Below are 21,800 nucleotides of genomic sequence, written 5' to 3'. Positions count from 1 at the left end.
CATTTCACTCAGGAAAGATGAGGTTTTGAGTGTCCGTTAGCAAAGCTACAGATTAGTCTAATTCTTTTTGACTGGGCTAGAAGCCTAGAGTGTGTGGTTTTTTTGTCTTTTGACTCTGCTTTAAAAAAAAGTTACTTTGAAAAATTAAGGGTTTTTTTTCCTATGTTTCAGAGATGTAATTACTAAACTTCTTGCTGCTCATTTTTTGACGAATCAATACCTGAATAAGCTGTAGAAGTTCTCTTGCTAATTGTTCTGGTATTTAAAGATTTTTGAAAGATTTACATATACATATGTGTGTTTTGGATGCACATACATGTGTGCACTATGGGTCTGCCACCGTGCCCACGGAGTTCAGAAGAAGGTATTGGGTCCCCTGGAAGGAGGGTTTTCAGATGGTTGTGAACCACCATGTCTGTGCTGGGAGTTGAACCTGGGTCCTCCAGAAGCGCAGCCACCAAGCCAACTGTCCAGCCCCCATTTATATTGATGCTAAAGATGTTATGAATGTTTTTAGCTTGGTTTGGGCTAATTTTTTTTTTAATGAAAAGTGGTCACAGTGTTTCTATGAAGAGGACAGTGGACGACCGAAGTCGGTCAGCTGCTCAGACAGTACCTGACGTGTGTAGGATCCGACGTTAGTCTGGGTTTTCCTGTCAGGACATCTCGGCTGCCGTGACTGTGTGTGTGGACACACACTGTTTGCAGGGGGCATTTGCGTGCGCTTGCTTGGCTGCATCTTGTTGTTTGGGTTCATTGTGCTGTGTCTCAGCTTGACCTTTCGAGATGTCTGCCAGCGAGAGAATCCTTCAGAGAGGCTGCTGGAGGCCAGGATGAATCACAGGTGGTGCTGATTGCATTAGGCCCCTTCGAGTTTCCTTTGCTTCTTCTGTTTTTCCTCCAGTCTCCCTTACAGCTGGACGCCCTGCTTCCCGGTGCTCAGAGAGGTGCTGAGGCCAACAACTGTGCTGCTGCTTTGCTTGCATCTTGCAGTTGACACAGGCCCAGCATTTCTGGATTTATGGGTTTCTCTATAAAGATCTGAGCTCCCTCAGTAGCCGTGAGATTCGCTCTGCGACCTCTCATAACAGTAATTGGAGTCTGGCTGCTCCTGGCGTCTCCCAGCACTGAGGGGTTAATGGATCCCTAGAACTCGGTTGCTTCGTTCTTTATAGCTCTCAACGGAAGTGGCCCGAGTTGTCTGTCCTTGAGTCAGAACTTGAAGCCTCAGCTCCCTTTTCTCTGCGAGGATGCCTGTGCAAAGGGCTGTTCCCAGGAGGCCCGCACTGAGGGGAAAGAGGGAATAAACCCAACGAAGCTTGTTTCTCTAACGTCTCTGCCCTTTACGAGGGAGCGAGGACTCGAGAAGACTAGGGTTTCCTGTCCTTACACGCACTTGTTTCTTGGTTTTCTTCAAGCATCCCCGCCATACCTCACTAATCTCACAGTCAGCTCCTCATGGGAGCGGAGCCGTGCAATCTCCTCGTGCCTGGCTTATCTCAGTACAGCATCCTCAGCTCTCACTGGTGCTGAGCCTCTTTGCAAGTTTTCATTTTAAGATTACATCTTATGTTGTTTAAAAGACAGGCTTTGACAGAATTCCGTCTAGGCTTCCTCATCTCCAAAATAGACAAGAGGTCTAGTCTAGATAGATGACGTCTCCGTTTGAAGTGCACGAGCATCAGTTGATGCTTTGAGATTTTCCCCTCAGCTGCTTTATCTAGATTTCCTAGGAGAGGAGTAAGGAAATCTTCCAAGCAAACGGATTTGACTTTTAGAAGACATTTAAAACAAGACGTTGGCAAGGAGCGTGCCGCAGATGGTAAGTACGACTCTAGACGATCAGCTTTGGGGGAGCTCTGCACCGGCTGCACTCTGGCACTTCTGTGACCGCCCACAAGGTCGGCAGAGCTCAGCCAGAACAGACAGTCCTTAGGCTTTCTGGTGGCTTGTTGGTCCCAGAACCTCTTACCCTGAGCAGCATGCAAAACCTGTTCAGCTCACCCAGGGAAGAAAGCTGCATCAAATCACAGCAAGTCCCTTGAAGCGTAGAGCTAGGGGCACCAGCTGTGCTTGTGAACATGTCTTCTGTTACCGGATTTGGACAGAGAAGGTGCTGCTCTTCTCCCATTTCGGTAGCGGCTTTCTTAGGACACAACCTACTCTGAGAGTCCCTCTGCAGGAACAGGACAAATGCCCCACCTAACCATACCCTACTGAGCACACCAGCTCCCTCAAGAGGGTGACAGAAGGCACGTCAACCTCACTCCAGGACAAGCCCCATGCCCAGGTCAGCACAAGATGGACCTTGTGTGTTGTAGAAAGCCTGTTAGTTCGTCCCAGCTGCTCAGCCCCGAATAATCACACAGAAGCCATATTATTTGCAATACTGTTTGGCCAATAGCTTAAGAGTATTTCTGGCTAACTCACCTTAAATTAACCCATCTCCATTCATCTGTGTATTGCCACGAGGCTGTGGCTTACCCGGTAAAGTTCTGGAGTCTGTCTCTGGCAGGGCTCCATGGCTTCTCTCAACCCCCCTTCATTCTCCCAGCATTCAGTTTAGTTTTCCCCGCCTAGCTCTAGTCTTTTACCCTATCACAGGCCAAGACAGATTCTTTATTAATCAGTGGTATTATTCACAGCATACAAAGGGGAATCCCACATTACCTGTACTTTTTGTGTGTGTTTTTTATGTTTTTGTTGTTGTTCTTTTTTGGTCTTACTGGTGTGTGTTTGTTTATTTGACCTTTATTTTTTGAGAGAGCAAGTGAGAGAAAACATGAAGTTGGGTGGGTAGGGAGAGAAGTGGGGATGATCTGGGAGGTGTATGTGTATGGAAAGAATGTGATCAATACTGTATGTAATATATACTGTATGTAATATATACTCTATGTAAGATTTTTTTTTTTAGGCCAGGCAGTGGTGTTGCACACCTTTAATCCTAGCACTTGGGAGGCAGAGGCAGGTGAATCCTTGTGAATTTGAGGCCAGCCTGGTCTACAAGAGCTAGTTCCAGGACAGCTAGGACTATTATACAGGGAAATCCTGTCTCCAAAAAAAAAAAAAAGAAAAAGAAAAAAGAAAAGAATTTTTTTTTTATTTTAAAAAATTTTTAATGAGTCTTTCTTAGAGGAAGAAAACAGGGCAGCTCCCAAGGGGATCCTGGGGTAGGTGAGATAGCAAGGAGAGGTCTCTGGCTTGGGATTTTTTGGTAAACATCTGGGGTTGAAGGGTCCTTACACTGTTTAATTTCTTACTGGTGTCAAAGATTCACCTGGACCTTCCTGTCAGCTTGCCCAGATGGGGCCTGGAACAGAAATGAAATTCAGGTGCGCTTATATTGAGCGTAGAAGTCATTCTTAGCACGAGTCATTTTATTAGGATAGGCATAGACTGTGGGTCAGGCGTGGACTGTGGGTCAGGTGTGGACTGTGGGTCAGTCAGGGACCGTGGCTTGGGCGTGGACAGTGGGTCGTGCGGGGACCGTGGGTCAGTTAGGGACCCTGGGTCAGGCAGGGACTGTGGGTCAGGCGTGGACAGTGGGTCAGGCAGGGACCGTGGGTCAGGTGTGGACTATGGGGTCAGGCGTGGACTGGGGGTCAGGTGTGGACTATGGGGTCAGGCATGGACTGGGGGTCAGGCAGGGACTGGGGGTCAGGCAAAGGCCGTCGGTCAGGCAGGGACCGTGGGTCAGGCAGGGACCGTGGGTCAGGCGTGGACTGTGGGTCAGGCGTGGACTATGGGGTCAGGCGTGGACTGTGGGTCAGGCAGGGACCCTGGGTCAGACGTGGACCGTGGGTCAGGCAGGGACCATGGGTCAGGCAGGGACCGTGGGTCAGGCAGGGTCTGTGGGTCAGGCAGGGACCCTGAGTCAGGCAGGGACGGTGGGTCAGGCATGGACCGTGGGTCAGGTCTGGACCGTGGGTCAGGCGTGGACTGTGGGGTCAGGCAGGGACTGGGGGTCAGGCAGGGACCCTGGGTCAGGCAGGGACCCTGGGTCAGGCAGGGACCCTGGGTCAGGCAGGGACTGTGGGTTAGGCAAGGGCTGTGGGTCAGGCAGGGACCTTGGGTCAGGCAGGGACCATGGGTCAGGCGTGGACTGTGGGTCAGGCATGGACTGTGGGTCAGGCAGAGACCCTGGGTCAGGCAGGGACTGGGGATCAGGCAGGGACTATTTATGTATTACTAATACTCTAGTTTGATGGCATTTTTATCACTCCACGTGACACCAGCCATATAGCAGTCACCACATAGTCCTGCTCCCCAGCCCTGGGGAGGTAAGCAGAAGTCCCGCCCATCTTTCCTTCCTCCCTTCTTTCTCACGTATAGTTTAGGGTGGTTCCACAGTCATGATGCTCCTGCCTCAGTCTTTGTTGGGTGTGTTGTACACTCAGCTGTATTTCCTGTCTCTGTGGATTGCTCTTGGCTATTTAAGTGGAATTACATGCACAACTCCTTTTCTGGTTGGCTTATTTCACTTAGCACAGTGTTTTTTCGGATCTGTTCACGTGGCATGCATTGGTACTTTGTTTCTTTGTCTTTGAGGGGATGTGTATGTGTAATGTGTATGTGCTAGATATATATGTATTTGCACATGCACACTCCTTGTGTGCCGTGCCTGTGAAAACCAGTAGGGCAGAGAGAACATCAGATCCCTTGGAACTGGAGTTACAGGTGGTTGTGAGCTGTCATGTAGGTGCTGGGATTTGAACCTGGCTTCTCTGGAAGAGCATCTTGTATTCTTAACCACTGAGCAATCTCTACAGCTCTTAAACAAGGTTTTGATTTATTATTATTATTATTTTCAATATAGGCCCTTGCTGTGTATCCCAGGCTGGCCTGGAACTTACTGTGAGCTCAGTGTGATCTCAATTTCCCTATCCTCTTGAGTGCTGGGATAATAGGCATTTGTCATGCCTGACTATTGACAAGGGGTTTAAGAGAAAATTCAATAGAACAAAATATACCAACAGCTTAAAACTGGCTTGCTTATAATTTATAATCCATTGTGAAGTTCAAATATAAGCTTTATATTTTCAAACATAATCTTTTGCATCCTAAGGGGGCTCTTGTTTCTGTACCTAGGCTATCCAAAATTGACAAAACAGATAAATTAAAATCTCTTGGTGTCGTTTCTGTTTCTACTCAATGTGTGACGGAAAGCAAACTCGGGAGACAATTTACATCATAATTCACATGTCCAGTGCTTCAGTCTCCAGCATTCAGCTTGTGTGTGATGAATTCCCATGATGTTTGCCTGCGTGCTGCAGTCTCTCGCGAAGACTTGGATCTTCTGATGTCAGGTGGTTACACAGTCTCAAATCTTAGGTTTTTTGTGTACATGAGTGAGCCTGGTTGAATGTGTTTATGTACACGTGTGTGTTGCCGTGAGACTGGCCTTCAGTAGCTCAGGATTTGATGGGGATTCATGGAGTCAGCAAACTAACCACTCAATTGACGTTTCTGTCAGAGGAGTAAAATTTAATTCAATCATTTTACTCTTTGTCTTAAAAGGTAATCTTACAAAAGATCTCAAAAGACCCCTTGTCTTAGGGTTTCTGTGCTGTGGAGACACCATGACCATGGCAGCTCTTATAAAGAAGACATTTAATGGCTCAGCCGGCTGTCCTTGTTCTTGTTTCTTGACCTCAACGAGTCCCTCGCTCAACTACATGACTTTCTTAGTTTTAAATTTCCCCCCAAGATTTTCTACCTCAAAGCCATTGACAAAAACACCCTAACCCATCCTTGCTAACAGCTCTGCATGTCTAAATTCTTTCTAAGGGTGGTGGTGGGATCATTAGTCTGCTCCAGCAGCAGTGCTTGGAAAAACCTAATTACCGTAAGTACCAGTAACACTGCGCACTGGGGGGCTAGACACCCCATGGGAGTTTTCATACAACCCATAGATTATGGGGGATGTGGTGACCTCGGAGGCAACAATAGCAGCATGAGGTCCTCAGGACACACAGTCCTTGGGGCTTTGCCTCTCCAGGGCTCACTCAGGTGTAGCTTTGCCAACTTCCCATCTGTGTTCCAGTGCTGCCTGTTGGTCCCCTCACATGCCCCACAACGTGTGTGTGCGTGCACGTGTGTGCACTCAATACCTGCCTGGTTGAGTGTGGGTGTGGATGTGTGCCTGGTTGAATGTATGTATATATGTATGTGTGTATGTGTATATGTGTGCCTGTGCCTGCCTGGTTGACTGTGTGGGTGTGGATGTATGCCTTGTTGAATGTATGTGTATGTGTGTGTATGTGTGTGTGTGTCTGTATGTTTATATGTGTGCCTGTGCCTGCCTGGTTGAGTGTGTGTGTGGGCGTGTGCCTGGTTGAATGTATGTGTGTATGTGTGTGTGTGTGTATGCGTATGTGTATACATGTACCTGTGCCTGCTTGGTTGACTGTGTGTGTGCGTTTGCCTGGTTGAATGTATGTGTATATGTGTGCTTGTGCCTGCCTGCCTGGTTGAGTGTGTGGGTGTGTGTGTTTGCCTGGTTGAATGTATGTATAAATGTATGTGTATATGTGTGTGTGTGTGTATGTGTGCCTGTGCCTGCCCACCTGGTTGAGTGTGTGGGTGTGTGTGTTTGCCTGGTTGAATGTATGTATAAATGTATGTGTGTATGTGTGTGTGTGTGTGTGTGTGTGTGTGTGTGTATGTTTACCTGTGCCTGCCCTCCTGGTTGAGTGTGTGGGTGTGTGTGTTTGCCTGGTTGGATGTATGTATAAATGTATGTGTATATGTGTGTGTGTGTGTGTGTGTGTATGTTTGCCTGTGCCTGCCCGCCTGGTTGAGTGTGTGTGTGTGTGTGTGTTTGCCTGGTTGAATGTATGTATAAATGTATGTGTATATGTGTGTGTGTGTGTGTGTATGTTTGCCTGTGCCTGCCCGCCTGGTTGAGTGTGTGTGTGTGTTTGCCTGGTTGAATGTATGTATAAATGTATGTGTATATGTGTATATGTGTGTGTGTGTATGTTTGCCTGTGCCTGCCCACCTGATTGAGTGTGTGGGTGTGTGTGTTTGCCTGGTTGAATGTATGTATAAATGTATGTGTATATGTGTGTGTGTGTGTGTGTGTGTGTGTGTGTGTGTGTGCCTGTGCCTGCCCGCCTGGTTGAGTGTGTGGGTACTCACATGTGAGCGTAGAGTCGGCCCTCTTCTGTCGCTCTCCACTTTATCCATTGAGGCAGAATCTCTCACTGAACACCGACGGTACCGTTTCTGGCTAAGTCCGGCTGCCAGCTTCCTCTTGAGTGCCGGGATGCAGGTGCCTACTGGCTATGGGATCTCATCTTCCTTATCCTCCGCAACAGAGCACTCGCCTCCTGAGCATCCCCAGGCCCTGCTCACGCCAGCCTTATCCACAGTGCCGTTGCTCTGTGCGTGTGGCCGTACCTGCATCCCTTTAGTGACTATTTAGATAGTTTTTTTCGTACGAATGCCAGAGAGAGAACCAGTAGGTTTTGCTTTTCTTTGCCAACCTGGTGGCTAAACAAGACCATGTGACAGGGCCGTGTTCACTATAATTCCCCTTACGACATCACATGGCTCTCTGTTACTTCCCCCAGGTACTCAATTGTTATCCTTCGGTGTTGGTTAGCTTTGAGATCTATGCATGGAAATGGTTGTCTAGCTCAGGAATATTGGACAGCTCTGAAAGGAATGGCAGCCTTGTTCTGGACACGTGTTGTAAGCGAGAGGCTTTCCCCACATGCTAACAGGGAAATGACAGGAGTCTACTTAGTACGTCCACGAAGAACTTAGCTGCTAGCCCTTCCTTGAGAGTCACGTGCTATACTGGAGTGTCACTGAGTTGATCTGTGGTGGAAGGACCGGTGTTATTGATTGTGAATGGGACTGCAGCAGTACCTGCCTTAGCAGACTGTAGAACGCTGCTTTAGAGGCACACGGCCAGCCAGAAGGGGCAGCTCTCTGCCCGTGTTTCTCTTAGCATCTTCGAGTACCAGGGGTGGGGGGATCCTCCTAAGCAGCAGGGGCTTGGTTAGTCCAGGTGACGAGCGGAGGTAGGCGGAAGTCAGGATCACACAGCCACGCATGTTTTCTTGTGCTTTGCTGCCGGCAGGCTGTTAGCCGTGCGCCTAAACGGTTGTTTGAAGTGTGCTTACATGTGTTTCCATGGCAGCGGTCCGCTCAGCGTTTTTCACTTGTTTTTAGACCGTCTTTCCCCCTTCCCTCTGGCTCCCCTGTTTCCTCATTGATGCAAGATTAAACAAGCAGCATATTTAGGTCAAGGAGAGAGATGTTTGCTAATAGAGATGCTAGGCGCAGCATTCTGGGAGAGTGATTTCTAGCAGCACAGAATCCTTTGTGGTTCCGCAGCAGCTTCTGCAGCAGGGTGGCTGTTTGGCACCGGCTCTTTCATTTTGGGCAGGTTCTGAGACTCAGAGCAATCCCAGGCAGATGCGGCGAACCAGCACTCTCCCTCCAAGCCCAGGTTAATCTTCTGCACATTTATCCTCCATATAGCAGTGAAGCAGCGCCCTGGAAAAACGCTACTTTCACCGTCTTGGTACATCTGAGGTGTGTCATCCTGCTTTTGCACCGCCCACCCTTCCCGTTTTACACGGGGAGCCTGGATTTTTTTTTTCGTCAGACTGTTGGACAAGAACGGATTCTAGTGTGACAGCTTGGCACTTCCCTTCTGTTCGGTGCCGGTAGCTGCTTGTCATGAAGATGGTACAGTGGGAACCTGCGTCTGAAGAGCCAAGGAAGCTGATGTGGAGATGGAGTAGAGATTGTTAGGCATCTGAACGTCCACACCTTGGGGATGGGTTGCACCACCAGTGTGATTCTCTTCAAAGGCATCCGCACCGTTTTCGAGAGGAACTGTGCCTACATGTGCAAGCAGCAAGGGGAAAGTAATGCCCTTGAATATCCAGCATACAGTTGGTCCAGAGAAGACTCAGAAGTATTGATCTCCTCCTGCCTGGTAAAATGCCATCTCGTTTAATTAACAAGTGCTTAACGGTGGTGGGATAAAGCTGGTCTTTAGTGGCAAAGCAGCTCTCGTTCATTTTCCATGTGCTTACGTGTGTCTGTATATGTAAATGTGCACATACTGTAAATGAGTAACCAGGAATCTTAGATTTACAATTTGAAGCATCTATTTGTGTGTTGGAGGCTGTGAAGATAAGCGTAGACAGAGGCAATGTTTTATGAGACTAGTTCTCTAAGGCAGTTGACAGGCTTCTGGGGGCTTGGTCTGGTCTTAGCAATGATACGTAGAAAAGGACATACAGAGACATGCTGACCCCTTTTCCCGGTGATGGTGAATTATTCAGTCTCCTTATATCTCAGCCTTTCCCTTGGCTTGCCTTGCTAATGCCTGTGGTCAGCGCTCTCATTCAGGGGATGTAAAATGTATCGTAAAAGAAAACTGTGCTGGACATGAGACAAATATTTATAGTATTATTTTCTTAAAACTCAACTCCGATGTTTATGGTTGGAGGGTCGTGAGAAAACGCCAGGCTTGACCCGTCCCTTCTGTGTTCTGTCCTTGCTTGAAGGGGTGTTAAGTCACAGATGGGTGTGCCTCTCGGTGACCTCCCCTTCCATAGCAGGCTGCGAGGAAGCACATATCGGCCGCCCCCTCTCTCAGAACGCCTTGCCATTTCCCCGTCTGTTCCAACTGCAGTTTTTTTTGTCAAGATGACTGGGGACAAGTGTGTGTGAGAATTTGTGCATGAGCCTTGCTGGCAGTTCCTCGGTAGGGCGAGGCACACAAAAGGCGGGGATGCTTCAGCACCGGTGACTGCCATCTGAGCTTGAGGAGGGGGCGTTGTTGCACCATACGCACCTAGGGATTGGGTCTGCGGGAGCCCAAGGAGAGGGTGCGTTTTGTGGAGGGACTTATGTGATGAGCACTCAGAAGACTCAAGAGGAAGGAGGGAGAGCATTAGATGAGATAGAAGTCAGAGCAGTGTGGAAGTCAGTGTTATATTTGGTAGGGACTGTAAGCGGTGCTATGTTAACTGTTGAGTATTTTAAGCTCTGCTGTATTTTGAAATATCCTCTGGAGAATAACAGATTAGACGGGCAAGCCCATTACCACGCTGTACCCCATCACCTGCTCCTAGCCAGCAAGCTGCTTAGGACCTTAGCTGCTTTCTTTCACCCTGTGCCCTAGGCTTATGCTTCTTGGGCCAGACAGGGTTGTCTTTGGTTTACCTGGCTTGAGGAGACCCCTCCTGCTTTTCTTCTCATTTGATTGCACAAGACAGTAGTAATCTGCCTCGGGCGTTGTCAGACCTCAAGGCCTGGGTTTCTGACACACAGTTCCTATACCATGTGGGCCACAGCTACCATGTGGGTCACTGTTGGCCGTCAGGATGCTGCTGGGTACAGTGACTGCTCTTCCAGCTCTGTCCGTGCTCCCGGATCCCCTTTGCACACATCAGGGGAGTCAGTCTTTGGAAATGAAGGTCAGACTGTGGTACCTCCCTGTGCTTACAACCCTCCAATGCAGAACGCACACGGAGGTTTCCACACTGGGACTTCCTCCGCTCCACCTGTCACTGTCCCCTTGTCTTTCTCGTTTGCTACCTTACTCTGGCTCTTGAGGCTTCCTGGGACGCTGCCATGCAGGCCTTGTGTGGCTCATGCCTATACTCCCCCAGGTTTTTGTTCAGCTCTTCCTTCTCAGTTAGTCACCCATAAATGCCCAGTGTGAGCCCTCAGCCCCCCAGCAAACCCATTGTCACTCCCTTGGGTCACCTCCATGTAAAGGCCATCTGATCTCATCTTCAGATCATATGGGTCCTTGTTAGGGTCCCCAGCTTTGGGAAGTTGCCTCCCTTATCCGTAGCCCTGGCAATGCCTCCATCTGTGACTCTGCCTGAAGCGTCAGCAGGTGACAGCCGAACTTCACCTTCCGTAAGAGCGCCTCTCCACTCTAACCTCTCAGTGTGTCCTTGTTGGAGGGCATGTTTGTGTTGGGATGGGCTGAAGACTTGAGCCCCCCCCCCCCCCCCCCCGTCCTAGAGACTAGGTATCCCAGCAGCCAGAGAGCCTCATGCCTGCACCGCCTCATTTTGGTCTTCGTGTAATTTCTCCCTCTGAACCAAATTTTGCGCCTTTCTCCCATCCTGTACTGATGCTCACTGTGACAGTGATGCTCACTGTGACAGTGATGCTCACTGTGACAGTGATGCTCACTGTTAAGGATGGGTAATGATGAGTCTGGCTTGCGTCTGGGTCAACGGGAGGCAGCGGAGTACATCAAGGTGACTCTGGAAGAGATGGCTCCGTGGTTCAAAGCGCTTTCTGTGCTTACAGAGGATCAGAGTCCGGTTCTCAGCACACACCTTGTGGCTCACCACTGACTGTAATTCCGGCTCCAGGGGCTCTGAGACCTTCTCCTTGCCTGCATAAACATCCACATCCACATGTACATACTTGTACATAGACACACATACATATATACACTAATGAAATGTAAGCTTTTTAAAGATCGTGGTTCTGGAGCCAGCCATCAGCTTTTAAAGCCCACACCCATTACTTAGTATCTGTGCGACTGTGGGCAGCTCGCTTCCGCTTTCTGCTCCTTTTTCTCATCTGCTAAATGCAGATAAAATGGGAGTTAACCCAGGGATATTAAATGAGTGAATTGTCCAAGTCTCTTCTCAGGACATTGTCTGCATCATAAATAAGTACTAATTGTGATTGCATTGTGCTGTTTTGTTTTGGCTTTTCTCTCCTCCTCCTCTTCCTCCTCCTCCTCTTCCTCCTCCTCCTCCTCCTCTTCCTCCTCCTCCTCCTCCTCCTCTTCCTCCTCCTCCTCCTCCTCCCCTTCCTTCCTTCCTTCCTTCCTTCCTTCCTTCCTTCCTTCCTTCCTTCCTTCCTTCCTTCCTTTCTTTCTTTCTTTCTTTTGTATCTTCTTTATGGCAAACCTTGAAAGAAATTTCTTCTCCCCATATTCTGAGTGGTCATGCTTTCCCGAGAAACAGTGTAAGAGCGTACGTGTGTGCGTGCGTGCATGCATGCGTGCGTGCGGTTTTGAGACGGGGTCTCTCTGGCTGGCCTGGGACTTGCTTTCTCACAGATCAACAGCCTTAGCCTCCTGAGTGCCATTTTAAAGGCATGCAGCGCCATTTCAAGCGTCTTATTTTTTTTGAGCTGGGGTCTCACTGTGTAGCTCTGACTGGCTTGAAACTCCATGTAGACCAGGCTGGTCTCAGATTCACAGAGACCCACATGCCTTTGCCTCTTGAGTGCAGAGATTAAATGAAGGATCCACCACTCCTGGCTGCTTTTTAAAGGTTTTTGATTGGATCCAAGCTGATAGGGTTTTAGACTCCCGAGAGACCCTTGACCATTGCTGCTCTGACAGGTGGGACCATCGGAAGGGTTCTTAAATTGTTAAGTCTCGCTTGTTATTTCCTGATTATCGTTTATAATCACATGCTTTGTCCTGTCTGTTTATTTTGTTCTTATTATGTGTGCGAGTCACTTTTTTGGAAGAAGGCAGCATGTAAATTAGCAAGCAGAGCACTGTATAGTGATGAAAAAGCCTCTCCGTGACCATTAGGGAGGACTCTCCAGATCATTGGGGAGGACTCTCCGTGATCACCAGGGAGGACTCTCCGTGATCACCAGGGAGGAATCTCTGTGATCACCAGGGAGGACTCTCCACAATCATTGGGGAGGACTCTCCGTGATCATCAGGGAGAATTCTTGGTGATCACCAGGGAGCACTCTGGGGTAGAGCACAGATAATTTGAGTGCAGTCTTCAGCGTTGTAAGATTGGGGGTGATGTGCAGCCTCTGATGGAAAGTTCTGTTTATATTTAAACATCGAGGAATCTGTTTCATGGAGGGTGATGCCCTAGAAATGAACTTATCTAGTAAGTGTAGGATGATTGAATTTCAGATATATCCCACGTAAATACGTATGTGTGTATGTGCATGTGTGTGGCTGCACGTGTGCAGAAGTGCCGGTGCATATGTGTGGAGGCCAGAGAACAGCCTTGTGTGCAGAAGTGCCGGTGCATATGTGTGGAGACCAGTGTGCGGAGGCCAGAGAACAGCCTTGTGTGCAGAAGTGCCGGTGCATATGTGTGGAGGCCAGTGTGCGGAGGCCAGAGAACAGCCTTGTGTGCAGAAGTGCCGGTGCATATGTGTGGAGACCAGTGTGCGGAGGCCAGAGAACAGCCTTGTGTGCAGAAGTGCCGGTGCATATGTGTGGAGACCAGTGTGCGGAGGCCAGAGAACAGCCTTGTGTGCAGAAGTGCCGGTGCATATGTGTGGAGACCAGTGTGCGGAGGCCAGAGAACAGCCTTGTGTGCAGAAGTGCCGGTGCATATGTGTGGAGGCCAGTGTGCGGAGGCCAGAGAACAGCCTTGTGTGCAGAAGTGCCGGTGCATATGTGTGGAGACCAGTGTGCGGAGGCCAGAGAACAGCCTTGGGTGCAGAAGTGCCGGTGCATATGTGTGGAGGCCAGTGTGCGGAGGCCAGAGAACAGCCTTGTGTGCAGAAGTGCCGGTGCATATGTGTGGAGACCAGTGTGCGGAGGCCAGAGAACAGCCTTGGGTGCAGAAGTGCCGGTGCATATGTGTGGAGGCCAGTGTGCGGAGGCCAGAGAACAGCCTTGTGTGCAGAAGTGCCGGTGCATATGTGTGGAGACCAGTGTGCGGAGGCCAGAGAACAGCCTTGTGTGCAGAAGTGCCGGTGCATATGTGTGGAGACCAGTGTGCGGAGGCCAGAGAACAGCCTTGTGTGCAGAAGTGCCGGTGCATATGTGTGGAGGCCAGTGTGCGGAGGCCAGAGAACAGCCTTGTGTGCAGAAGTGCCGGTGCATATGTGTGGAGGCCAGTGTGCGGAGGCCAGAGAACAGCCTTGTGTGCAGAAGTGCCGGTGCATATGTGTGGAGGCCAGTGTGCGGAGGACAGAGAACAGCCTTGGGTGCAGAAGTGCCGGTGCATATGTGTGGAGGCCAGTGTGCGGAGGCCAGAGAACAGCCTTGTGTGCAGAAGTGCCGGTGCATATGTGTGGAGACCAGTGTGCGGAGGCCAGAGAACAGCCTTGTGTGCAGAAGTGCTGGTGCATATGTGTGGAGACCAGTGTGCGGAGGCCAGAGAACAGCCTTGGGTGTGTTCCTCTGGCTCTGTCTGCTTTGTTGTTTGCTTCTTGAGACAGGATCTCATACCAGTATATTTATATTTCAAACATGGTTCTTGGCATGAAACTCTGTTCCTCTGCTTCCAACTGAGCCGTCTCCCCAGCCTTATCCCATTTAAGTGTTGATTGCTGGGTCTAGCACAGTTGATGCGGAAGATTGGGGTGGGGTAGATCTCATTCTCGAGTATAGATTTTTCCTCAAGGATTTTGCTTTACAAAGTAATTGAATGAATTAGCTCACTGCATTGTGGAGTTTGTCTTGATTGCCTGTTCATGCTGGGTGCGGAGCAGCTGCGGGGCTGTCTCAGCCGACGTTTCTACGTTTCTGGCATGTAAGGGCTGCACAGGTTCTAGCTGGCCAGGAAGTCAGCCAGTCTAAACCCTCCACAGGAGTGAAGGCTTCAACCGAAGCAAAGCGTGGTCAAGTCTACTCTCTTGGTCAGAGACGGTCCCATTCTGCTCATGGCCCCATGGGTTATATTTTACTTCCTTTCTATAATTGTGGAAGGGTTGGAAACCTGTTGTGTTATTCTGTGGTGTATTCTGTTTCTGCTGATTATAGAGGAGAATAAGGTTGGTCAGTCAGAACCATGACTGCAGCTGCGTACTGGGGGCAGTAAACAGGCAAACTGCTAACGGCCACACAGGGAGAAAACAGTGACAGTTCTCCATTTGCTGTCAGTGCATGTGTGTGTTCCTGTGTGCACGTGTGTTCCTGCGTGCGCGTGTGTTCCTGCGTGTGCGTGTGTTCCTGTGTGTGTGTGTGTGTTCCTGCGTGCGCGTGTGTTCCTGCGTGTGCGTGTGTTCCTGCGTGCACGTGTGTTCCTGCGTGCACGTGTGTTCCTGTGTGCACGTGTTCCTGTGTGCACGTGTGTTCCTTTGTGTGCGCGTGTTCCTTTGTGTGCGCGTGTTCCTGTGTGTGCGTGTGTGTTCCTGCGTGCACGTGTGTTCCTGCGTGTGCGTGTGTTCCTGTGTGTGCGTGTGTGTTCCTGCGTGCACGTGTGTTCCTGCGTGTGCGTGTGTTCCTGCGTGCACGTGTGTTCCTGCGTGTACATGTGTTCCTGAGTGCGCGTGTGTTCCTATGTGTACATGTGTTCCTGTGTGCACATGTTTCTGTGTGCACGTGTGTTCCTTTGTGTGCGCATGTTCCTGTGTGTACGCGTGCTCCTGTGTGTGTTCCTGCGTGTGCGTGTGTTCCTGCGTGTGTGTTCCTATGTGTACATGTGTTCCTGAGTGCGCGTGTGTTCCTGCGTGTACGTGCGTTCCTATGTGTACATGTGTTCCTGTGTGCACGTGTGTTCCTGTGTGCACATGTGTTCCTGTGTGTACGTTTGTTCCTGTGTGCACGTGTGTTCCTCTGTGTACATGTGTTCCTGTGTATACGTGTGTGTACGTGTGTTCCTGTGTGTGCTCCTGTGTGTATGTGTGTTCCTGTGTGTACGTGTGTTCCTGTGTGTACATTTGTTCCTGTGTGCACGGGTGTGTATGTGTGTTCCTGTGTGTACATTTATTCCTGTGTGCACGTGTGTGTACTTGTGTTCCTGTGTGTGCTCCTGTGTGTATGTGTGTTCCTGTGTGTACATTTGTTCCTGTGTGCACGGGTGTGTATGTGTGTTCCTGTGTGTACATTTATTCCTGTGTGCACGTGTGTGTACTTGTGTTCCTGTGTGTATGTGTACTTCTGCACAAGTGGCGGCCACAGGAAAACCCTGGTGTCATTTCAGGAACACTGCACACCTCATTGGAGACAGGGTCTCATCATCAGAGCTCATCAGTAAGGCCAGACTGGCCAGTGAGTCCTTATGTCATTACTAATTGCAAGTGCGCCTGCTGTTTTTATTTGATTTCTGGGGACTAAACTCAGGTCCTCCTTGAAGGCACTTTGTTGCCTGAGTTATCGCCCCAGACCCTTGACTTTCTTTTGTTATTTATATTATTTATTATTATGTTATTTATACTCCTGTTATCTTACTGGGATAATGCAACTCTTTAATTTTTTTTTAAAAAATTCACAATGAATAAAATAAAGTTTTTCCTGGTTCTACTAGTATAGAATTTGCTAAGTATCTTCAGGGGATTTCTTAGCATCTAGAATTTTCTCTGAGTACTTTAGCCTGCCGGACTACATGGTCCTTCCTAATTACACAAAACAGTATTGGCTGTGAAGGTCTTTTGACTTGTTTACTCATTTAACAGCCATTTATTGACATTGGGCACTGTGCAAAGAGAACAAATTGAAGATAACCTCTCTTTGGCCACTAAGGCCCCCAGTCTTGCTTATGTGTATCTCTTTATGTTTTGGGGATATAGGGGTGCGTGGGATGGGGAGCAGGCAGAACTGGTGAGTGCAAAAGTAAAGGCTGGGTTAGATTGCTTTGCTGCTCTTTCCTTAAGGCCTTTTCCTGCCCCGTGTGGTGGGAGGAGCCTGTCTGCTCTCCTCTATTGGGGCCCTTGTGCTACTCCTTGGTTCCAGCGCTGGTTGCAGGACCCTGGCAGCAAACAGTTTGTTTTCCGTGTTCCTTTAGTGCCTTTGCTCACAGTGCTCAGTGGGTTCTGTTCTCTGTTTAGGTCACAGCAATTTTCAAGGAGCAGTTGGCTCTCACTCTGGAGATTGCTCTGCTCAGTAGGAAATACTTCCTGGGACTATCGCAGCCCAAGGGACCTACTGCAGAGGAGGAGGAGGGGACCTGTCTCCAAGGCTTCGTCACCGTTCGTCATTTTACTTAAGAGTGGGATTTATTTATTTTAACGTTTATTAAATTACGAACAGGCAGTAAACATTGGGGATTGAGCAGCCTTATGTCCACTGTACAGAGAAAACCTTGGGTTTAAATATCTCGAGGCAAAATATTTGCCACTATCATCCGTATATATAGATCATAGATATGATCATAAGAATATGTGGAGATTGATAAGGTCCGGGTTGTCTTTCCCCACCAGATTCGGATGCCCTGTTCTCAAAGGTGGCTTCTTTGGGAGGTAGTTAGGGTTACCTGAGGCCTTTGGGTAAGAACCTAATCTCATCTATGTGGTCCTGAGAGGAGCGCAAGAATGCTCTCCTGGCGCTGGTGGTGGGTGATTAAGTGCTCGCTCTCTCTCTCTCTCTCTCTCTCTCTCTCTCTCTCTCTCTCTCTCTCTCTCTCTCTCTCTCTCGCGCGCGCGCGCGTGCACACACCTTTCTTGATGGGGACACCTACAGAAACTAAGAGGGCTGTCACCATATCTTGGCCTTTTCCATACCTTGACTTCAGACTTCCATCCTACCTACCTAGCCTGTGCTTTTTTTTTTTTTTTTTTAATGGCCACTCAAATGTAGTCAGTTTCAGCTGTGTCCCGGCAGCTGCTCAGAGACTTAATGTTAATTATAAATGTCTGGCCGATAGCCCAGACTTGTTTTTGGCTAGCTCACTTAAATTAACTCATTTCTTATCTCCTCTGTGTCACATGGAAGTACCTTGTTTCCACAGAGCACTGTTCCTTTTGCTTCTCTCTCTGGGAGTGACTCCCGAGACCCCGCCCTTTTTCCCAGCATCCTTTGGGTTCGGCTCTCCTGCCTAACCTCCACCTGTCCAGCTATTGGCCTCTCAGCTTTTTTATTGACCAATGAAAGTGATACATATTTGTAGTGTCCCATGTCAGTAAGGGCATTTACATCTCGTTCTTTATGGTGTTTCATCTTATGTATGTAGCATTTTATTTCTCCTGTCCTCAATATTGCTTTATTTATTTATTTATTTATTTATTCATTCATTCATTCATTCATTCATTTATTTATTATGATTCTAAATGTTATGGCCAGCATCCTTGCAGGCTGCTCTTGGAGGAGACTTCAAAGTCTGGAAAACTTAGGTCAGGGAACACTTACTTTTAAAAGGTCTTATTGTGGATATTTCTGCCGCGTTTAGAATATTTCAGATGGGCTGGTGATAGGGCTCAGCAGGTAAAGGCGCTTGCAGCCAAGCCTGATGATACGAGCTCCATTCCCAGGACCCGCGTGGTGCAAGTTGGTAACTTAATTCTAAAAGTTGTCTTCTGACCCCCACACGCGTGCTGTGGCATGTGCTCCTGGCTCTGTAATAAATGTTTACAGCTGATTCTCAAGACAAGCCAGTTTGCCCTGTCCCGTTGTAACCCTGAGTGGGTGGCCTTCAGTTCTGCCTTCCATTGAACTGGTGATGGGGTTCTATGCCGAATAAACTGCAGACTTGGATTTCTGTCCGCGTGTCTGTCTGGGGCTCCACTGAGCGTTGATTTTGCCTCCGCCTCTGCTTCTGGAAGCAATACTATGAGCATTCTTCCATTTCCTAGGAGAATTCTGAAATGTTCCATCGAGGGGATGGAATGTGTTTGTTCTGGGAGGTCTTCGCCCTTTTGGGGTTGGGATAGCTGTTTCATGGACATTCAGAGGGCGGAAGAGTGGTAGGAACCCCTAAAAGCTGAGGGTAAACAAATGAGCGAGGGATCTTTACTCCACCCCTGTCTCTTCCACAGGGTGGTCGCTCCTCATTGGTCCCTACCAAGGGATCTTAACTCCACCTCTGTCTCTTCCACCGGGTGGTCGGCTCGGCATTGGTCCCATGGCCTGACAGGAGGGGCGCTGGCTATCTTGCTTTTTAAAAGCAACATTGTTTTTCTGTTGAGACTATGTAATTATTGTAGGAACATCAGAGATTAGAGAGAAGAATAACCAGGAAGGTCAGAAGTCATTAATGCCCAACACCTGGTATATTGTTGTTTAACGAGTGTTCTCTGCATGTGACAATGTTAAAAGTGGGATAATATTCTAATGTCTCTTACGTCCTTTTCAGTTCTGTTTTATTAGAAGTGATGTCTTTTGTCCAGAGTGTCTTTTAGAACATAATTCAATGTGTACAACGCATGGCCATCGTTATGCATCTGCTGTACTGTGCCCAGCTACTTCTGCAGGTGTACATTCTGATTGTTGTGAATTAAGTTTTACATCGAAGTGCTGTGTGGCAGTGCAGTTGTTTTTGTAGGCCTGATTCATAAAAGTGAATTTATTACGGCAAGAAGGACTTTGCCTGTTTAATTATTTTTTTCATAATTTATTTAGTTTATTTCATGTGCATTAGTGTTTTGCCTGCATGTGTGTCTGTGTGAGGGTGTCAGGTCCCCTGGAACTGGAGTTACAGACAGTTGTGAGCTACCATGTGGGTGCTGGGAATTCAACCCAGATCCTCTGGAAGAGCAGGAAGGGACTTTAGCCACTGAGCCATCCCTCCAGGAAGGAGGTTTTTAAGCATGTAAAATGTCCCATTTTATAGTTTGTACATTTTTTCTCTATTTTTTTTTACACAATCTTTCCTCATTATACATACCAATCCCCAGTTTCCTTTCCTTGCCCTCCTCTTGCTCTCCCCACCTTCCACCCTCCACCCCCACTTCTCAGAAAGGGCGAGGCTTCCCATCCAGAGTCAACAAACTCTGGCACCTCACTTTGAGGCAGGACCAAGGTTCTTCCCACATATCTAGGCTGAGCGAGGTATCGTACCATAGAGAATGGGCTCCAAAAAGCCAGGGATTCACTAGAGATAAATCCTGGCTCCACTGCCAGTGTCCCCACAGACTGCCCACGCCTCACAACTGTCGCCCTCATGCAGAGGACCTAGTTTGGGCCTATGCAGGTCCCCCGCTGTCAGTCTGGAGTCAGTGAGCTCCCACTAGCTCAGGTCAGCTGTCTCTGTGACTATCCCCTCATGGTCTTGACCCCTTTGCTCCTCCCTCTCTTTAATTGGATTCTGGGAGCTCGGCCCGGTGTTAGCTGTGGATCTCTGCATCTGCTTCCATCAGTTGCCGCATGAAGGTTCTGTGATGACAGTTAAGGTAGTCATCAATCTGATTACAGGGGAAGGCCAGCAAGTTAACACCCTCAACACTGCTGCTTAGAGTCTTAGCTGGGGTCATCCTGTGGATGCCTGGGAATTTCCATAGTGCCACAATGGCTTCCTCATAAAGATATCTCTTTCCTTGCTCTCACCTCTGTCCTTCCCCCATCTTGGCCATCTCGTTCCTTCATGTTCTCCTCCCAGCTCTAGGAAGGAGCTTTTTAAAAGCCTTCCATACCCAGCACTTATGACTGATGATTGAGCAAAACCCTGTGCCCAGCAGCAGTGTTAGGCCTTAGTGTGTGGTTGTGGTAAACATTTTGGAGAGACGGATAGTACATCACTAAAACTCAAAATCTTTTCACATCTATTTCAAATATCTTTATTTGTCTTTTTTTACAATTTTATTTATTTATTTAGTTAGTCGCCCCCCCCCCCCAGGGTTTCCCTGTGTAACAGCCTTGACTGTCCTGAAACTCGCTCTGTAGACGAGGCTGGCCTCATACTCACAGAGCTCCCCTGCCTCTGCCTCCTGAGTGCTGGGATTAAAGGCATGCGTCACCACTGACTAGTGGTTATTTGTCTTTTAATTCATTTTTTTAAAAAAGTTATTGCATTTATTTTGTGTGTGTTTGCTCATGTAAACACGTGCACACATGTCAAGTGCAGTGTGAAAGTCAGGACAGTTTGCAGGCATGGGCTCCCTTCTTCCACCGCGTGCGACCTGGGATCGAGCTCAGGTCGTCAGGCATGGTGGCAGTCGCCTTTTCCTGCCCAGCAGTCTCACCATCCCGTTTAATTTATTACTTGTTTCACAGTTTTGCGTATGGATGAAACATACAATCGTCTGTTTTCTCTGCAGCCTTTTCTATGGCTTTCATATGTAGGATTTCTTGCCTGTCTGAGGTTGGCTATCCACCCGCATTTTGATCCCAGTGTCTTTTTACTTAATTGTCCATGGTGCTTTAAAACTGGCAGCGTAGTGTTACTATGACAGAGACCCATAATATTTACTAATTAATATTTACTAATTACTGACTAAGAATGTTCGCTGTCTGGCCTTCACAGAAATGTGATGACCTGTTTCCTTAGACTCCAGATATATTTACACCCTGGTGGAGGTCCTGATTTGATCCCTCCTTCCCTCCATTTCCCCGACTCCCGTTGAGAAGCCCACCCTGCCTATACCATCGCTGTTCTTTCCTGTATTGCCCTGCATGCACTGGAGAAGGCAAAGTTCTTATCCAATTGCCAGCTTAGCCGCATTACAGGAAAAAATGGAAATTAATTTGGAAAGAAATACATCAATAGAATAAATGGGGGACTGGAGAGATGGCTCATCCGTTAAGAGCACTTTCTATTCCCGCTGAGGATCTGAGTTCGGTTCCCAGTGCCCACATAAGTCTAGTCACAGTTTTCTGTAACTCAGGTTCCTGGGACTCCAACACCCTCTGGCCTCCTCGGGATTCTGCATGAATAAAGTGTACATGTACATGTGTACACACACACACCAAATGAATCTTTTAAAAAATACTAGAATAAATAGGTTATGAAGCATACGTTAGTGAACTTAGTAATCTTTTTTTTTTTTGCGGTTTATGGACAGATATTTGACATGTAAGTGGTCAGATAAAGCCTGTATTGGCTGGTATTCAGGAACTAAGTGTTAACTGAATGCATTTGTAAATTCCTTTTATGGGTAATACTCTGTTCATAAAGCAGATCACACGAGTCTTTATATGGATTTCTGGTTCCTTCTGATGAAAGAAAAATTCCATTCCAGCAGCTGCATCCTCCAGCAGCCTTGCTTTG

General features: G+C 48.3%; 1 protein-coding gene across 23 annotated transcripts in view; it reads left to right on the top strand.

Annotated features, from left to right (window-relative positions):
• The window catches only part of Dock9 (dedicator of cytokinesis 9), a 252,259-nt gene that overhangs the window by 49,949 nt on the left and 180,510 nt on the right, over positions 1 to 21,800 (top strand). For 3 of the 23 annotated variants that reach the window (XM_075949302.1, XM_075949323.1, XM_075949291.1), the window contains exon 1: positions 8,514 to 8,956. The exons of 6 other annotated variants lie outside the window; for them this stretch is intronic. In XM_075949302.1, coding sequence (XP_075805417.1) covers positions 8,795 to 8,956 — 162 coding nt within the window. In that variant the 5' untranslated portion in view covers positions 8,514 to 8,794. Of the gene's footprint in view, positions 1 to 8,498; positions 8,957 to 21,800 lie in introns of those variants that run through there. 14 more of the 23 variants (XM_075949292.1, XM_075949299.1, XM_075949293.1 and 11 more) reach the window with 6 other exon arrangements.

The sequence above is a fragment of the Microtus pennsylvanicus genome, chromosome 15 (genome assembly GCF_037038515.1).
Source record: "Microtus pennsylvanicus isolate mMicPen1 chromosome 15, mMicPen1.hap1, whole genome shotgun sequence".
Taxonomy (NCBI): Eukaryota; Metazoa; Chordata; class Mammalia; order Rodentia; family Cricetidae; genus Microtus; species Microtus pennsylvanicus.
Note: the sequence above shows the minus strand (reverse complement) of the source record. Positions and strands in the feature narration are given on the sequence as shown.